This window comes from Lepisma saccharinum, chromosome 19, assembly GCF_977018435.1.
Source record: "Lepisma saccharinum chromosome 19, izLepSacc3.1, whole genome shotgun sequence".
Taxonomy (NCBI): Eukaryota; Metazoa; Arthropoda; class Insecta; order Zygentoma; family Lepismatidae; genus Lepisma; species Lepisma saccharinum.
The window spans coordinates 10,552,508-10,570,278 of record NC_139247.1 but is presented as its reverse complement, the minus strand read 5'-3'; the positions used below and the strand labels follow the sequence as shown (position 1 = coordinate 10,570,278).

The 17,771-nt window shown below is 34.4% G+C and overlaps 1 protein-coding gene across 1 annotated transcript in view; it reads left to right on the top strand.

The window, feature by feature from the left end:
• The window catches only part of LOC146002802 (uncharacterized), a 44,792-nt gene that overhangs the window by 16,422 nt on the left and 10,599 nt on the right, over nucleotides 1-17,771 (top strand). Inside the window, exon 2 of the mRNA XM_083140753.1 lies at nucleotides 4,212-4,373. Coding sequence (XP_082996879.1) covers nucleotides 4,212-4,373 — 162 coding nt within the window. The remainder of the gene's footprint in view (nucleotides 1-4,211; nucleotides 4,374-17,771) is intronic.

Genomic DNA, 17,771 nt, shown 5'->3' with positions numbered 1-17,771 from the left:
ATTCATGATGGGTTAAAACAAGGAGATGCATTATCTCCATTGCTCTTTAATTTTGCTTTAGAATATGCTGTTAGGAAGGTAAAAGAAACTAAAGAAGGACTAAAATTAAATGGTGTGACTCAGTTGTTAGCATATGCAGATGATTTAGACTTATTAGGGGATGATGTAAATATAATTAAGAATAATGCTAAGATATTTTTCAAAACTGTTAATGAGATAGGTTTGGAAGTTAACAAAGAGAAAACTAAATATATGCTTACAGGTCGAAACCAAGTGTTAGGTAATAATCTTCTTCGTCTTCTCCCTTAGGCGTCGGGTCCTTTCAGCCACTTCTTAAAATAAGTTCTATCCTGTGCCAGTCTTTTCACTTCGTCCGGTGTCTTCCCTCTCTTCTGTGCCAGTCCATAAATGTACTGGTTCCAGTTCAACCTGGGTCGTCCCCTTCCTCTCTTTCCTTCTGGTCGGGCCTCAAATATTTGTTTCGGTATACGCTCTTCCTCCATCCTAATAAGATGTCCCAGCAACCTAATTCCCTCTTCTCGATGATTTCAATCAGTGGTTCCTGATTCAGGCATTCTCTTCTTATTGTTGTGTTTCGTATCATATCTCTCCTTGTCTTTCCTACAGTTTTTCTTAAGAATTTCATTTCAGTAGCAGTAAGTCTGCTCTCCAATTTAGTTTGCATTATCCAGCTTTCTGATCCATATAATAACATGGGGAGATAGACTGTTTTATATATTTTCATTTTTGTTTCTTTACTAATCTCCTTTTTACCTATAATGGTGTTACTAATATTATAGTACAGATTATTTGCTTTCTGAATTCTGTGATTCATTTCAGAGTCCATTTTCCCGTCCGCAGTTAGTATGGTTCCTAAATATTCAAACTGTTCTACTTGTTCTAAGGTCTTATTATTCCAATGAATGCTCATCCTTGCTGGTTCTTGTTTAGTGAAGTGCATGACTTTCGTCTTGCTAACATTGATTTCCATCTTTCGTTCTTTGAATGCTCGGCCCCACTCTAGGACAGCATTTTGTAGGCTGTTGCTATCTTTTGCTAGGAGAACAATATCATCAGCGTATACTAATGTTTGTACCCATACCGGTTTCATGTTATAATTTCCAATTTTACATTTTCTTGTTCTTCTTTTTCATTGCTTTATAATTTGATCCATGAATAATATGAAAAGAAGAGGACTAAGTCCATCACCTTGTTTTACACCTTTTCCCATGTTAAATTCCTTGGAGGATTGTCCATTTATTCTAACCGTTCCTTTAACGTTCTTATATAGACTTTGAATTATTCTAGTCAGTTTTGACGTTACTTGGAACTGATGAAGGGCCTTCCATATTTGTCCTCTTGGTACTCTGTCAAAGGCAGACTTTAAGTCAATAAAAGCTGTAAATATTTCCCCTCCTCTGCTTAGTATCTTCTCTATTGCGTTCCTCAGGGAGAAGATTAGATCTTGAGTTTGACGATGAGGCCTGAAACCTGCTTGCTCTTCTTCCAATTTATCTTCCACTTATTGCCTTAATCTTTTTTCTATAATGTGTGAATATAGTTTCTGGGCCACTGGCGCTAAGCATATTGCTCTATAGTTTGAGCAATCGAGGGTACTTCCTTTTTTATGTATAGGAATTATTACATTCTGTTCCCAATCTTTTGGTATTCTCTCTGTTGCCCATATTAGTCTGTATAAGTCCCATATCCATTTTTCTATTTCCTTTCCTCCATATTTTATAAATTCTGGATGTATATTATCCCAACCGGGTGCTTTACCAGTTTTTAAGGCTTTAATTGCCTCTTGTACTTCTTTTAGTTGGATTTCTTCCTCAGCTTCCACGTTCTCATTTTCTTCCCTCATGGGTCTTTCCTCATACAATTCCTCTTCTTCTTCTCTAAAGTTTTCTGCATAATATTCATTCCACGTATCTAAAATTTCCTTCATATTGGTTTTCACCTCGTTATTCTTGTTTTTGATATTCCTTATTTTCTTTCCTCGTTTTCCTTTCAGATTTTTCAACACATGCCAAAATTTTCTTGGATTATTTTTATGATTTTCTTCTATTTCCTTTCCAAATTGTTCCCAGGTTTCCTTCTTTGCTGTTCTCACTATCCGTTTTGCTGTATCTCTTGCCTGTATATAAGCTTCTTTATCCTCCATTCTTTTGGTCTTTAAGTATTTTAGCCATGCTCTCTTTTTAATTGCAACTTTTTCTTTCACATTATCGCTCCACCATCTTGTCTGCTTTTTTTTATTTGTTATCTTTACTATTCCACATATTTCTGTTGCAACTTCATTGAGTCTTTCTTTCATTACTTTCCATTTATTTTCCACATTCCATTCTTGTCCATGGTTTTGTTCTTTTTCTCTAAGTTTTATCATATAAATACAATTAAGACTAATGGTAAAATATTTTTCAAAACTGCTAAAGAGATAGGTTTGGAAGTTAACAAAGAGAAAACTAAATATATGCTTACAGGCCAACACCAAATGTTAGGTAATAATCAAAATCTAATTATTGATAACAACTCGTTTGAACCAGTTTCCAAATTCAGATACTTAGGAGTAATATTAACAAATGAAAATTATATTAAAGAGGAAATAAAAAGTAGGCTTAATTCAGGAAATGCATGTTACTTCTCTCTTCATAAACTTTTGTCTTCTCGTTTCATATCTAAGAAACTAAGAGTTAAAATATACAAAACAGTAATTTTGCCTCTAGTATTATATGGGTGTGAAACTTGGTCCCTTACATTGAAAGAGGAAGATAAATTGAGAGTATTTGAAAATAAGATCCTTAGGAAAATATTTGGACCTAAAAGGGATGAGGAGACAATTGAGTGGAGAAGGTTACATAATTTAGAACTACATAATTTGTATTCATGTCCAGAAATTATTGTAATAATTAAATCAAGAAGACTTAGGTGGGCAGGCCATGTGGCACGAATGGGAGAGGAAAGAGGAGTTCACAGGATTCTTGTTGGGAAACCCGATGGTAAGAGACCTGTAGGAAGGCCAAGACGAAGATGGAGGGACAACGTTGAGATAGACCTAAAGGAAATTGGTAGGGATGGAAAAGAGTAAATAGATCTTGCTGAAGATAGGGAAAGATGGAAGGCCTTTGTTGCTGCAGACATGAACCTTCGGGTTTAAGAAGGCTAGAGAGTTAGTTAGTTTAGAATGAATACAAAAATTATTGAAGTCATTTGGAGAGATTTCTACAACACCTTTTTTTTACTGTATTTGGCCATAGAAATAATTAATTTTCAGCCCGTCTTGCATTTATTCCTGGATGCCTCAATATTAGTTAGATACAATTTTTTTCATTCATTTATAGCCCATTTGTATTCTTTTCTTGCCCTCAGGTAGAATGATTTAGACAGATCTGTCTTATCCCTCTTAAATATATCTAGATGCAATAATACCCTACTTTTCATATCAGCTAACTTAGGAGTGTACCAATCAGCATTCTTATTTGATATTTTCATCATCTAACTTTACATTTTTTCTGGGAAAAATTCCTCTCGAAAATATGCAAAAAATACCCGTTGGAAAGTTTTCAAATGTTATATAAGCCAGTGTGTGGTCTGTATCCAAGGATTAAGGTGTACTTAACAGATCAAGCCAGTTTATGTCACTGAGCAAGTTCCTGAAAAATAAGTTTCAAACAATTTATTTTGAGAACACCACTGTATTCTGATGGATATTTTATATTCTCTTTTTGTTGTTTTATCATGTCTCTGTTTCTAATCATGCCATGATAATGAATGATGATGATGAGATAAAACTTATGAATAGGAAGTCACAAATAATAACTTATGCTCAGGTTGGAACTTGGACCCAGAATCTTTGGTTGAGAGGTTGTGATTTGACCAATCAATATGCTCAATCCCAGAGATGTTCATCTTATTTCTGCAGCAAGTTCAAGATCCATATTTTATTAATATATTAATGTTACTTGTGAACTTTCTCTACTATTTTTTTTTATTAAGTCGTGTTTGATTTTGGTGACCACCAATCAGGATGCACTTGAAATACTGTTGATTTTCATGTTTATCTAAGATTTTGTAATGTCATCTCTGACATGTGCAAGTATATATGCACATAATATACACATGAAACTGAAATATTGGAAAATACTTTTTTGTATTTAATGCTGTAATTATGGGCAGATTTATTGATTACATAACTGGTTTTTTTTTTTTAGGCAGCAACTCAACTTGGTTCATCAGATATTTTGTGCAACCAATGTGTGCAAGAGATTGATTACTTCCACAATTTTATCCTTAAATGTGTTACTTCTGATATGGTGATGAAAGATATGACATCCATAAAGAGGGTGAAAGTCAATGAAGAAGTGACAGAACAGGTAAATAATATCAGTTTACAAAGATACAAGTTAGACAACCAATACAGAAAATTGTGCTTTCCTGAAAAAAAGCATGAAACTTTTTGATCCATGAAGTTTACATTTAAACACATAGTATGATGTAATGTTTCTCTTGAAGAAGTGAAGAACATCACGATTTCTATGCCGAGAATGCAAAAGTGTATTGACCATAAAGGAGAATAATTCGAAAAACAATAAAGCAGTTTTCAATGCCAAATTCCTGTTTTTTCATTGTTAGGCTCAAAATATAAATAGTGACCCTCGTACCACTGTAGACCTACTAAATTCATCTATAAATATAAATATATATTTGTTCCCACTATGCCCGACCCTGTGGCGGAGTGGTTAGCACATAGCGCTGCGATGCCAAGGGTCCCGAGTTCGAATCCCGGTCGGGCTTGGTTGTTTGTGAATGTCCATTCATCAATTTTCATCCTTTCATCACTCATCCCCATCTTCGCAAATTAGCCAAGAGGCACAAAACATGAAGTAAAATAAACTAAATCAATCAATCAATCAATTGTTCCCACTAGGAGTTGCAATGTCAATTGGACCACACATATCTGAATGCACAATATGTAATAATTCTTTTGATTTTTCAGTTTTAATTTTTGGAAATGGTTTACAAGAAATTTTACCTTGAATACACTGCTCACAGATTTTAGTTACATAACATACATCAATATCAACACCTTTAACTAAATCTCCTTTACCAAGATTTTTTAACATCGTTGCATCTCGGTACCAAAGATTAATACATTTCCTTTCGTTTTCATGACTTACCTTGTGCAATTGATTTACAGAATGTACATTTGAAATAATATTCAACTTACATAAATTGTCAGATCTGCTGTTGTAACAGCCTTTCCATCTTTACTAATTGTACTCTTCGCAACATCTTAATTGACTGCCCTGAAAAAAATTCAATGTCCTGAATTCGTAAATTTGGCAACATAGCACTTTAGAGTCCACAAATAGTATCCAACTTAGCAACAGTTTTTCTTTCTAAACGAAAACGCTCTTGTGAATTTCTTTCATTCTTTTACATTCCATGAAGTTAGAAACCCTAAACCAGTATTATAGTATGCAATTAAACAAAAATCGTAAATTGGAAATAGAAATGTTGATTTTTTTTTAAAGACTATTCGTTTTGAAATAGAAAATAGGGGAATTTATGTGCAGTTGGAAACACTGAACTCGTTCTCCACCACCTGAAGAGAATTGAAATCACATATCAATGCAATGAAGCAAATTTCACTCGATTTTAGGCAAAATTACAGTAAAGATAAATTGCACAATACCAGACGATTCTACAAAATGCGTCTTTTCCCTGATCTGTGGCGAAACATGGTTCAGAACTCCGGCAAAATGTTATTTCAACTTAGATCAACTTGTTTTACAGGCTTTCACGTTAACAATCCCTTGGAGCATTTGGTTAAGCTGTCGTCTCGTTTTGCTTTTTCGTCAAGAACGAAACATCTTAGGTTCAAATCTCACCCACTCCTGATTGCTTTTTTTATTGTTATTTACGTAGTACGAAGTGTTGTAATAATGTAATATAAGATTACATTAAATGACTGTAAATATTTATATGATGCATACCTCGGAAATGTTTCTACTCATCTTCTTGATTTTTCAGTGATTGGCAGGATTTTTGGCAAGACCTTTCTTTTCATTTAGCTGTCAAAAGCTATGTTAACACACATTAAGAAATAATATATCATAAATACATGTTCTTAAACAGCATGTTGTAATCAAGGTGTCCCCGTTTTAATATCAGGTGGAGGCTTATTGCACAGTGGTTCGGATCCCATTTTAAACTGTATATCCAGTCCCGATTAGCTTTACTTTGCATAAAGTTGACTTAAAACACCAAATCAACCAATATATCTCCTTTCAGAGTGGGCCTTCTACGATACTGTAGTTGGCCAGCATCCGAAAATACAGTTCTGCTTCGCGTACACTAGAGTATAATTTCATTTAATATTGTGACTAATTTTACTTCAAAACCACAGATTAAAGCGATAATAGGGTTCAGAAAAAGAACCTCAAAGTAGTCTTCACACAAAGTATTTTAATCCATTGCCAAACATTTCAGTTAAGAATGATATTATGCTTTTCCATTGACCGTATTTTCAATTCATAGCGAATTTGCTAAAAGGTCCATGTCAAGAAATCTAAATATGTAAGTTTTACTAGTAAATGCATTTAAAATGCACGAAACAACAGGGGAGGGAAAAAATAAACCTCAAAAATAAGTAAAAAATGAAACAAAAACTGTTAAGAATACTGATAAATAAACTAAAAGCCAAAAACGGCTGAAAAATGCAAGAGAAATGTAAAATAGAAAGTGTTTTCAGGCTCTAACTGAAGGGAAACGGACATGATATCAGGTTTGGCATTGTTTTTAAGGGTCAGAAAAAAGTTGATTTTCCCTCAACTTCCGGACCCTAATTACTAATTATGACCATTGAAAAAGTTGGGAAGTAGTCGGCTTACTTAAATTTTTCTTGCTGAGGGATCGTATCTTCCCATATCTCCACTTTCTAATACAGAAAAAAATCAAGTTCATATTTCGAAAATGACTTGCAGTTTTCAATCACGAAAATATGTTTTCATAGTTTGAAGTTCGTTAGTATTATCTTGCATGGTTTCCATTGTTTTATTTTCACACATATTTTATATTTCATATGTTGAATATCCCTTTCTTCTCTCTTTTCATACAGTCTTTGGAAAAAAGCTGAAGTTCCTTGGCAACCGGGTTCTGGTTCAAATTACTCCTTTTCGCTCTCCTGTTCCTACCTTAAAGAAATAACAACAGACTTTGTAACTAAACAATTGCTTGTTCAAAACACGAAATTTTTACACAATTTACAAAATATGACAAAACACCAATAGACATGTTATGTTCATCATCTTTCCCTTTCATCGTTTCTCGATTTTTTCTGAATTCTTTTCCCCATGAAAATTGCCATGAATTGTGAATTGGTTTCTTCATACTGGTAGCTAATCATAACATGACCTACTTGGAGGAAAGGTAGTGTGCTTGATTCTCTCGAGAGAGGTCGTAGGTTCGATTCTCCACCTAGGCAGTACTTTTATCAAAGTTTATCCACCATGCTAAGAAGTTAACATTGGTCTCTGTATTTCACGAGGTGAAAGGAAATAGTAAGAGAAAGTTGTTTCAATGATAGGACGAAGCCGCATGCCACGTGGAATGCGTAGAATCAAGTTACGTAGAGCGAAGTCTGTAATGGTGGTATCGAATATTCCAAAGTTAGTGGGGAGAGTTTGTTATATCTGATACTCGTACTTTCTGTTCAAAGAAGACAGACATTTTAGATACAAAAGCAGTGACGAATAAACAATCATTATGAGGTTTTGAATTTTTTGTTTGTCACTCACTATATAAATACTTATTAGTAGTTTCTTATCGAATAAAATGGTGGGGAGGGGATTGACAACAGTCATTACGAAGGAACGGACATAAAATTACCAATCTTAGCAATTTGAACTCATTAAACGCTCTTCTTCTTTACAGTAATGCACTACATCACTACTTAACATAACTGTATATGTTTGTTTTAGTATATCGAAATCAAATAATCAATATTTTAGGTGTCAGTAAAGAACAAACAATACATAACTTAAATATGTAACGTATTTCCGCATTTATTATTACGTAAATTACGTTTACAAGTTTGTCGCTGGCGCTTGTCGCCTGATTGCTCCCAAGTTTGTGTATATGGACCACGTAGTTCGTTGAAATGATACGAGATGGCAGCACTAGGGCTACTTAGAGTAGGTATGACGTAACAGTGTCACCTGATGGACGATTTCCCAGTGGGTTACGGCAGCTCGTAAACTCACTCGACCTTCCATCACGCAACGAGTCAACATGTGCACTACGAGACTGGGAACATTGCGGAATGAACTGCCCCTGCAGACTTTGATTACAGGAGTACACGCAGTGAAGTGCTATGTTTCTTCAATACCCCCCCTCCCCCACGAAAACTGCGAAGGTTGCCTGCATCAACAGGAATGGTTTCTTCGCCTGCCCGAAGTAGACGATGCTTGGAGAAGAAAGCATGGAGGATGTGCTTGGTGAAGAAAGCACTTAGATGACACTTGGTGAAGATAGCAAAGGAGAATTGGGAAGAGCTCCTCCGGATAGAAGCCAGGATAAATTACGATGGGAAGACGTAATTTGGGACTTCATTTCACGAAGGAAGCCATTTGACCATTTTTGCTGATACGTGGAAAATTGGAAGCCTCGTGCCTAGTACACGTCACATTTCTATACAGGTATGAGTAGTGAACTTTATAGTGCAACGTGTGTGTTTTTGACAAGTACCCATTTTGACCCCTTTGAAAATTGCGTCGAATGCCGAAATAGCACAAGTACGCGTAATTTGATTTTGCAGTCGTACTTTATAGTGTTGGATTACGTGACAGCAAAGAAGTAATCGGAACAATTTGATGGTTTGTAATTTGCCGATAATTTTTGCATTGTGTTACGTAAGGAGGTTACGAGTGACCACCGGATATTAGGATATGTACTTTATGATTAGAAACGGCACGTGTTAAATCCATGACATGCATCTCGTGCTTTTGATATGAATGCAAAAACACGTTATTGGTTGCAAAAATGTAAATCTGGAAAAATCGGGACAGTCTTGTAGTGCGACTCCCAATATTTTACCTAGCTTACCAATTTGCTTCCCCTTTTTTACGAGCAACTTATAAAATGATATTATCATTGTAACTGTAAATTGAAGGCATGCAACGGTTGATTACGGAATTTGAAAATTACGCGAGTTTGTTAAAATCGTAATCGACACGATAAGTATAATTGATATAGTATAATATTGAAGTAGTTTTGCTGGTCAAAACGAGAGAAGTAACTTTCGATTGTGCATTGTAGTCAAAGTGAAGGATTAGTTACACTCCAGCTTAATTGAGGTGTTAGTGATGGTATGAACGAGTCTGTTGAATAAAACCAAAGAAATGTTCTTTAGATACATTGGTATCTCATACTTTCTGTGATATTTATACATATATGTAAGATACCATAAACCAAATAAATTGTTAACGTATAAATTCACGAATATTTAAATTTTGAATTGTTGAGTGGGATATACACATATACAGTGCGATTTTGTTGAATTGCCGACTTGCGTAGCTTCGCAAATTCATAATTGTTTGCGTAATTGTTTGATACAATTGTAGACAAGTATACGCACAATAAAAGATATGTTATCAAAAATAAATGCAACTATAAATATTTATTGATATTTGCCAAAAACTTGAAATTGATTATAACATTCAAAAAAAAGTGTCCAGTATTTCTGCAGGTAGTATGTATTTAGTGATGGTAGAGGGGAGTAGATTGTAAGAATGGATTTGTTATTGTGTGACGCATTTTTGGAAAAGCTGTTTCTTTCTGAAATTATATTAGATGTGAAGTAACTATTCATACAGTAAACTTTATGGTGACGATTATTGGCCCAGTACCAATCAACTTCCAGTATTATTTGAGGCGTCGCGAAAAACGTGGCAAAAGCCTCCAACCCAGTAATTTGTACGTTCTACTGACAAACGCTTACTTAATCTACGGCCTCTCTCATTTGTTTAATTTTATGGTAGCTTGTAAATATCCAGTGAACTAAAGCGAGTAGAACGTTACAAAATTCATGGTACCAGAGCAAGGTTCTTTTACTTGAGCTGCCTACATGTAACATGCACAGTGGAATTTTTTTTGGAGGGGGAAGGGGCAGTCAAATTTTTTTTTTTTGTTTTGATAATTTTTTTGCCAGAATTAATTTTGATCTTTGGAATTTTGAGATTTTTTTTCCCATTATACATTTGAATTTGACATCAATTATTTCTGCTTTTGACCTTGACGGTTCTAAAACGACATTTGTATAAAGAATATTAGGATTGGTGAGCTAGATTTTTTTTTCCTCATTCAATACCCCCCTTTTTTCCTCCCTTTTTGTACCTTTTGGGAATTTTGTAACGTTAAGACGTGAATTTTTTAATTTGATTTTGGAAATGGTTTTTGCTATTATTTTTGGCCATCATTCTTTAAGATCCCCAACATCAATCCTATTTTATATAAATTTCATTTTTTGATTGTGCATTTGTAATTTTAGGGGGCGTTTTCATTATTCATTTATTCCCTTAAAATTTGCAAAAACGCCACTTCATGAATATCCTCTTAAAGATAACTAAATAGTTTCCTCCCAGGTTAATGCTTCATTTTCCTTGCCAGGACACTTGGTCCAATACTGCTGGAAGAAAAATTCCAGAATGCATACACAACCATAATCATGAGATAGTATTATTCCTTATTGTTGGTTTTAATAAATATTGAAAACTTATATTGAATCTCTCTATAATGTTTTTCATGATTGTTATTATATTTACAATCTAATCAACATTGCCAATGAATTTTACAAATTAAGGCTCTGTTGAGGTTTTGGTAGTATATATATTGAATAACGTGTATCTTATTTTGATTGATTCAGGTATTTCCCATGTATTTTGATGGTGTACACATGTTTATTTACTATGTTATTTGAAAATGTTACAGCATTTATTTATTTAACTTATATTCAGGTTTTCAAAATTTTTCAATTCATAATTACTAAATTCCTCTTGACTATGCCTTCAGGCAGTACGTCATGCTTATATATATATATTTTTTTGTATGGAAAGAAATTAACTTTTTCAATTAGAGATGCCTTCTTGCTACCTTAGAAAAACTTATTGTGCTTGATGTAAAGTTGCTCATTCCTTTTCCTTTCTTATCATGACTGAAATTAAATTTTTCTCATTCTATCCTATAACTTCTTCTCTTCCTTATTCTAATTTTCCGTTATTTTTTTGTTTCATGTCATTTTCGAGAAAAAATTCGTCCATTAAGAATTGCCGTCCCATCTGGCTTCATATGGAATTGGATCTGCACATCTTTACTTACTTCACGTTCCTTATCAGGCTACTATGTCAACTGAAGCTCTTCGATTCTTAATATCAATATGCAAGAGCCTATTTTTTCATGAAGGCATTGTTTCATATATTAGTGAATTATTTAGATTTCTTGAATTGGAAATTGATGATTTTTCCTTAATCTTAATAGGTTGATAAAATGATGGTATTAATATTTATTGCAAAACTTTTCATTGTCTTACTGTAATCAATTAATCAATAATATTTTTCAACTACCTGATGATATATATTTATGCTCTTTGTAATCTTTTACTTGTATGCGGTGATATGGTAATTCCTAGGAAAAAGGTTTATATTTAAGGGTTTTATAATCGTATAATTATGTGGATGTCGGAAAAAACTTTACTAGTATCATGCCTGGTTTAAAGGAATGTTTATCATTGTTGCTCAGGGATAGGCTCTATTATTTTTTTTTTTTGCCAGTTGCGGGTGATTTGTAACGTATTTCCGCATTTATTATTACGTAAATTACGTTTACAAGTTTGTCGCTGGCGCTTGTCGCCTGATTGCTCCCAAGTTTGTGTATATGGACCACGTAGTTCGTTGAAATGATACGAGATGGCAGCACTAGGGCTACTTAGAGTAGGTATGACGTAACAGTGTCACCTGATGGACGATTTCCCAGTGGGTTACGGCAGCTCGTAAACTCACTCGACCTTCCATCACGCAACGAGTCAACATGTGCACTACGAGACTGGGAACATTGCGGAATGAACTGCCCCTGCAGACTTTGATTACAGGAGTACACGCAGTGAAGTGCTATGTTTCTTCAATACCCCCCCTCCCCCACGAAAACTGCGAAGGTTGCCTGCATCAACAGGAATGGTTTCTTCGCCTGCCCGAAGTAGACGATGCTTGGAGAAGAAAGCATGGAGGATGTGCTTGGTGAAGAAAGCACTTAGATGACACTTGGTGAAGATAGCAAAGGAGAATTGGGAAGAGCTCCTCCGGATAGAAGCCAGGATAAATTACGATGGGAAGACGTAATTTGGGACTTCATTTCACGAAGGAAGCCATTTGACCATTTTTGCTGATACGTGGAAAATTGGAAGCCTCGTGCCTAGTACACGTCACATTTCTATACAGGTATGAGTAGTGAACTTTATAGTGCAACGTGTGTGTTTTTGACAAGTACCCATTTTGACCCCTTTGAAAATTGCGTCGAATGCCGAAATAGCACAAGTACGCGTAATTTGATTTTGCAGTCGTACTTTATAGTGTTGGATTACGTGACAGCAAAGAAGTAATCGGAACAATTTGATGGTTTGTAATTTGCCGATAATTTTTGCATTGTGTTACGTAAGGAGGTTACGAGTGACCACCGGATATTAGGATATGTACTTTATGATTAGAAACGGCACGTGTTAAATCCATGACATGCATCTCGTGCTTTTGATATGAATGCAAAAACACGTTATTGGTTGCAAAAATGTAAATCTGGAAAAATCGGGACAGTCTTGTAGTGCGACTCCCAATATTTTACCTAGCTTACCAATTTGCTTCCCCTTTTTTACGAGCAACTTATAAAATGATATTATCATTGTAACTGTAAATTGAAGGCATGCAACGGTTGATTACGGAATTTGAAAATTACGCGAGTTTGTTAAAATCGTAATCGACACGATAAGTATAATTGATATAGTATAATATTGAAGTAGTTTTGCTGGTCAAAACGAGAGAAGTAACTTTCGATTGTGCATTGTAGTCAAAGTGAAGGATTAGTTACACTCCAGCTTAATTGAGGTGTTAGTGATGGTATGAACGAGTCTGTTGAATAAAACCAAAGAAATGTTCTTTAGATACATTGGTATCTCATACTTTCTGTGATATTTATACATATATGTAAGATACCATAAACCAAATAAATTGTTAACGTATAAATTCACGAATATTTAAATTTTGAATTGTTGAGTGGGATATACACATATACAGTGCGATTTTGTTGAATTGCCGACTTGCGTAGCTTCGCAAATTCATAATTGTTTGCGTAATTGTTTGATACAATTGTAGACAAGTATACGCACAATAAAAGATATGTTATCAAAAATAAATGCAACTATAAATATTTATTGATATTTGCCAAAAACTTGAAATTGATTATAACATTCAAAAAAAAGTGTCCAGTATTTCTGCAGGTAGTATGTATTTAGTGATGGTAGAGGGGAGTAGATTGTAAGAATGGATTTGTTATTGTGTGACGCATTTTTGGAAAAGCTGTTTCTTTCTGAAATTATATTAGATGTGAAGTAACTATTCATACAGTAAACTTTATGGTGACGATTATTGGCCCAGTACCAATCAACTTCCAGTATTATTTGAGGCGTCGCGAAAAACGTGGCAAAAGCCTCCAACCCAGTAATTTGTACGTTCTACTGACAAACGCTTACTTAATCTACGGCCTCTCTCATTTGTTTAATTTTATGGTAGCTTGTAAATATCCAGTGAACTAAAGCGAGTAGAACGTTACAAAATTCATGGTACCAGAGCAAGGTTCTTTTACTTGAGCTGCCTACATGTAACATGCACAGTGGAATTTTTTTTGGAGGGGGAAGGGGCAGTCAAATTTTTTTTTTTTGTTTTGATAATTTTTTTGCCAGAATTAATTTTGATCTTTGGAATTTTGAGATTTTTTTTCCCATTATACATTTGAATTTGACATCAATTATTTCTGCTTTTGACCTTGACGGTTCTAAAACGACATTTGTATAAAGAATATTAGGATTGGTGAGCTAGATTTTTTTTTCCTCATTCAATACCCCCCTTTTTTCCTCCCTTTTTGTACCTTTTGGGAATTTTGTAACGTTAAGACGTGAATTTTTTAATTTGATTTTGGAAATGGTTTTTGCTATTATTTTTGGCCATCATTCTTTAAGATCCCCAACATCAATCCTATTTTATATAAATTTCATTTTTTGATTGTGCATTTGTAATTTTAGGGGGCGTTTTCATTATTCATTTATTCCCTTAAAATTTGCAAAAACGCCACTTCATGAATATCCTCTTAAAGATAACTAAATAGTTTCCTCCCAGGTTAATGCTTCATTTTCCTTGCCAGGACACTTGGTCCAATACTGCTGGAAGAAAAATTCCAGAATGCATACACAACCATAATCATGAGATAGTATTATTCCTTATTGTTGGTTTTAATAAATATTGAAAACTTATATTGAATCTCTCTATAATGTTTTTCATGATTGTTATTATATTTACAATCTAATCAACATTGCCAATGAATTTTACAAATTAAGGCTCTGTTGAGGTTTTGGTAGTATATATATTGAATAACGTGTATCTTATTTTGATTGATTCAGGTATTTCCCATGTATTTTGATGGTGTACACATGTTTATTTACTATGTTATTTGAAAATGTTACAGCATTTATTTATTTAACTTATATTCAGGTTTTCAAAATTTTTCAATTCATAATTACTAAATTCCTCTTGACTATGCCTTCAGGCAGTACGTCATGCTTATATATATATATTTTTTTGTATGGAAAGAAATTAACTTTTTCAATTAGAGATGCCTTCTTGCTACCTTAGAAAAACTTATTGTGCTTGATGTAAAGTTGCTCATTCCTTTTCCTTTCTTATCATGACTGAAATTAAATTTTTCTCATTCTATCCTATAACTTCTTCTCTTCCTTATTCTAATTTTCCGTTATTTTTTTGTTTCATGTCATTTTCGAGAAAAAATTCGTCCATTAAGAATTGCCGTCCCATCTGGCTTCATATGGAATTGGATCTGCACATCTTTACTTACTTCACGTTCCTTATCAGGCTACTATGTCAACTGAAGCTCTTCGATTCTTAATATCAATATGCAAGAGCCTATTTTTTCATGAAGGCATTGTTTCATATATTAGTGAATTATTTAGATTTCTTGAATTGGAAATTGATGATTTTTCCTTAATCTTAATAGGTTGATAAAATGATGGTATTAATATTTATTGCAAAACTTTTCATTGTCTTACTGTAATCAATTAATCAATAATATTTTTCAACTACCTGATGATATATATTTATGCTCTTTGTAATCTTTTACTTGTATGCGGTGATATGGTAATTCCTAGGAAAAAGGTTTATATTTAAGGGTTTTATAATCGTATAATTATGTGGATGTCGGAAAAAACTTTACTAGTATCATGCCTGGTTTAAAGGAATGTTTATCATTGTTGCTCAGGGATAGGCTCTATTATTTTTTTTTTTTGCCAGTTGCGGGTGATTTGTAACGTATTTCCGCATTTATTATTACGTAAATTACGTTTACAAGTTTGTCGCTGGCGCTTGTCGCCTGATTGCTCCCAAGTTTGTGTATATGGACCACGTAGTTCGTTGAAATGATACGAGATGGCAGCACTAGGGCTACTTAGAGTAGGTATGACGTAACAGTGTCACCTGATGGACGATTTCCCAGTGGGTTACGGCAGCTCGTAAACTCACTCGACCTTCCATCACGCAACGAGTCAACATGTGCACTACGAGACTGGGAACATTGCGGAATGAACTGCCCCTGCAGACTTTGATTACAGGAGTACACGCAGTGAAGTGCTATGTTTCTTCAATACCCCCCCTCCCCCACGAAAACTGCGAAGGTTGCCTGCATCAACAGGAATGGTTTCTTCGCCTGCCCGAAGTAGACGATGCTTGGAGAAGAAAGCATGGAGGATGTGCTTGGTGAAGAAAGCACTTAGATGACACTTGGTGAAGATAGCAAAGGAGAATTGGGAAGAGCTCCTCCGGATAGAAGCCAGGATAAATTACGATGGGAAGACGTAATTTGGGACTTCATTTCACGAAGGAAGCCATTTGACCATTTTTGCTGATACGTGGAAAATTGGAAGCCTCGTGCCTAGTACACGTCACATTTCTATACAGGTATGAGTAGTGAACTTTATAGTGCAACGTGTGTGTTTTTGACAAGTACCCATTTTGACCCCTTTGAAAATTGCGTCGAATGCCGAAATAGCACAAGTACGCGTAATTTGATTTTGCAGTCGTACTTTATAGTGTTGGATTACGTGACAGCAAAGAAGTAATCGGAACAATTTGATGGTTTGTAATTTGCCGATAATTTTTGCATTGTGTTACGTAAGGAGGTTACGAGTGACCACCGGATATTAGGATATGTACTTTATGATTAGAAACGGCACGTGTTAAATCCATGACATGCATCTCGTGCTTTTGATATGAATGCAAAAACACGTTATTGGTTGCAAAAATGTAAATCTGGAAAAATCGGGACAGTCTTGTAGTGCGACTCCCAATATTTTACCTAGCTTACCAATTTGCTTCCCCTTTTTTACGAGCAACTTATAAAATGATATTATCATTGTAACTGTAAATTGAAGGCATGCAACGGTTGATTACGGAATTTGAAAATTACGCGAGTTTGTTAAAATCGTAATCGACACGATAAGTATAATTGATATAGTATAATATTGAAGTAGTTTTGCTGGTCAAAACGAGAGAAGTAACTTTCGATTGTGCATTGTAGTCAAAGTGAAGGATTAGTTACACTCCAGCTTAATTGAGGTGTTAGTGATGGTATGAACGAGTCTGTTGAATAAAACCAAAGAAATGTTCTTTAGATACATTGGTATCTCATACTTTCTGTGATATTTATACATATATGTAAGATACCATAAACCAAATAAATTGTTAACGTATAAATTCACGAATATTTAAATTTTGAATTGTTGAGTGGGATATACACATATACAGTGCGATTTTGTTGAATTGCCGACTTGCGTAGCTTCGCAAATTCATAATTGTTTGCGTAATTGTTTGATACAATTGTAGACAAGTATACGCACAATAAAAGATATGTTATCAAAAATAAATGCAACTATGAATATTTATTGATATTTGCCAAAAACTTGAAATTGATTATAACATTCAAAAAAAAGTGTCCAGTATTTCTGCAGGTAGTATGTATTTAGTGATGGTAGAGGGGAGTAGATTGTAAGAATGGATTTGTTATTGTGTGACGCATTTTTGGAAAAGCTGTTTCTTTCTGAAATTATATTAGATGTGAAGTAACTATTCATACAGTAAACTTTATGGTGACGATTATTGGCCCAGTACCAATCAACTTCCAGTATTATTTGAGGCGTCGCGAAAAACGTGGCAAAAGCCTCCAACCCAGTAATTTGTACGTTCTACTGACAAACGCTTACTTAATCTACGGCCTCTCTCATTTGTTTAATTTTATGGTAGCTTGTAAATATCCAGTGAACTAAAGCGAGTAGAACGTTACAAATAACATTACATTTTGCATCCTGAATACATATATGTGATTTGTGAATTAATCATGATGTGTGTGTAACACAACATATGAACAATAACTAAAAAAAAGTTTTAACT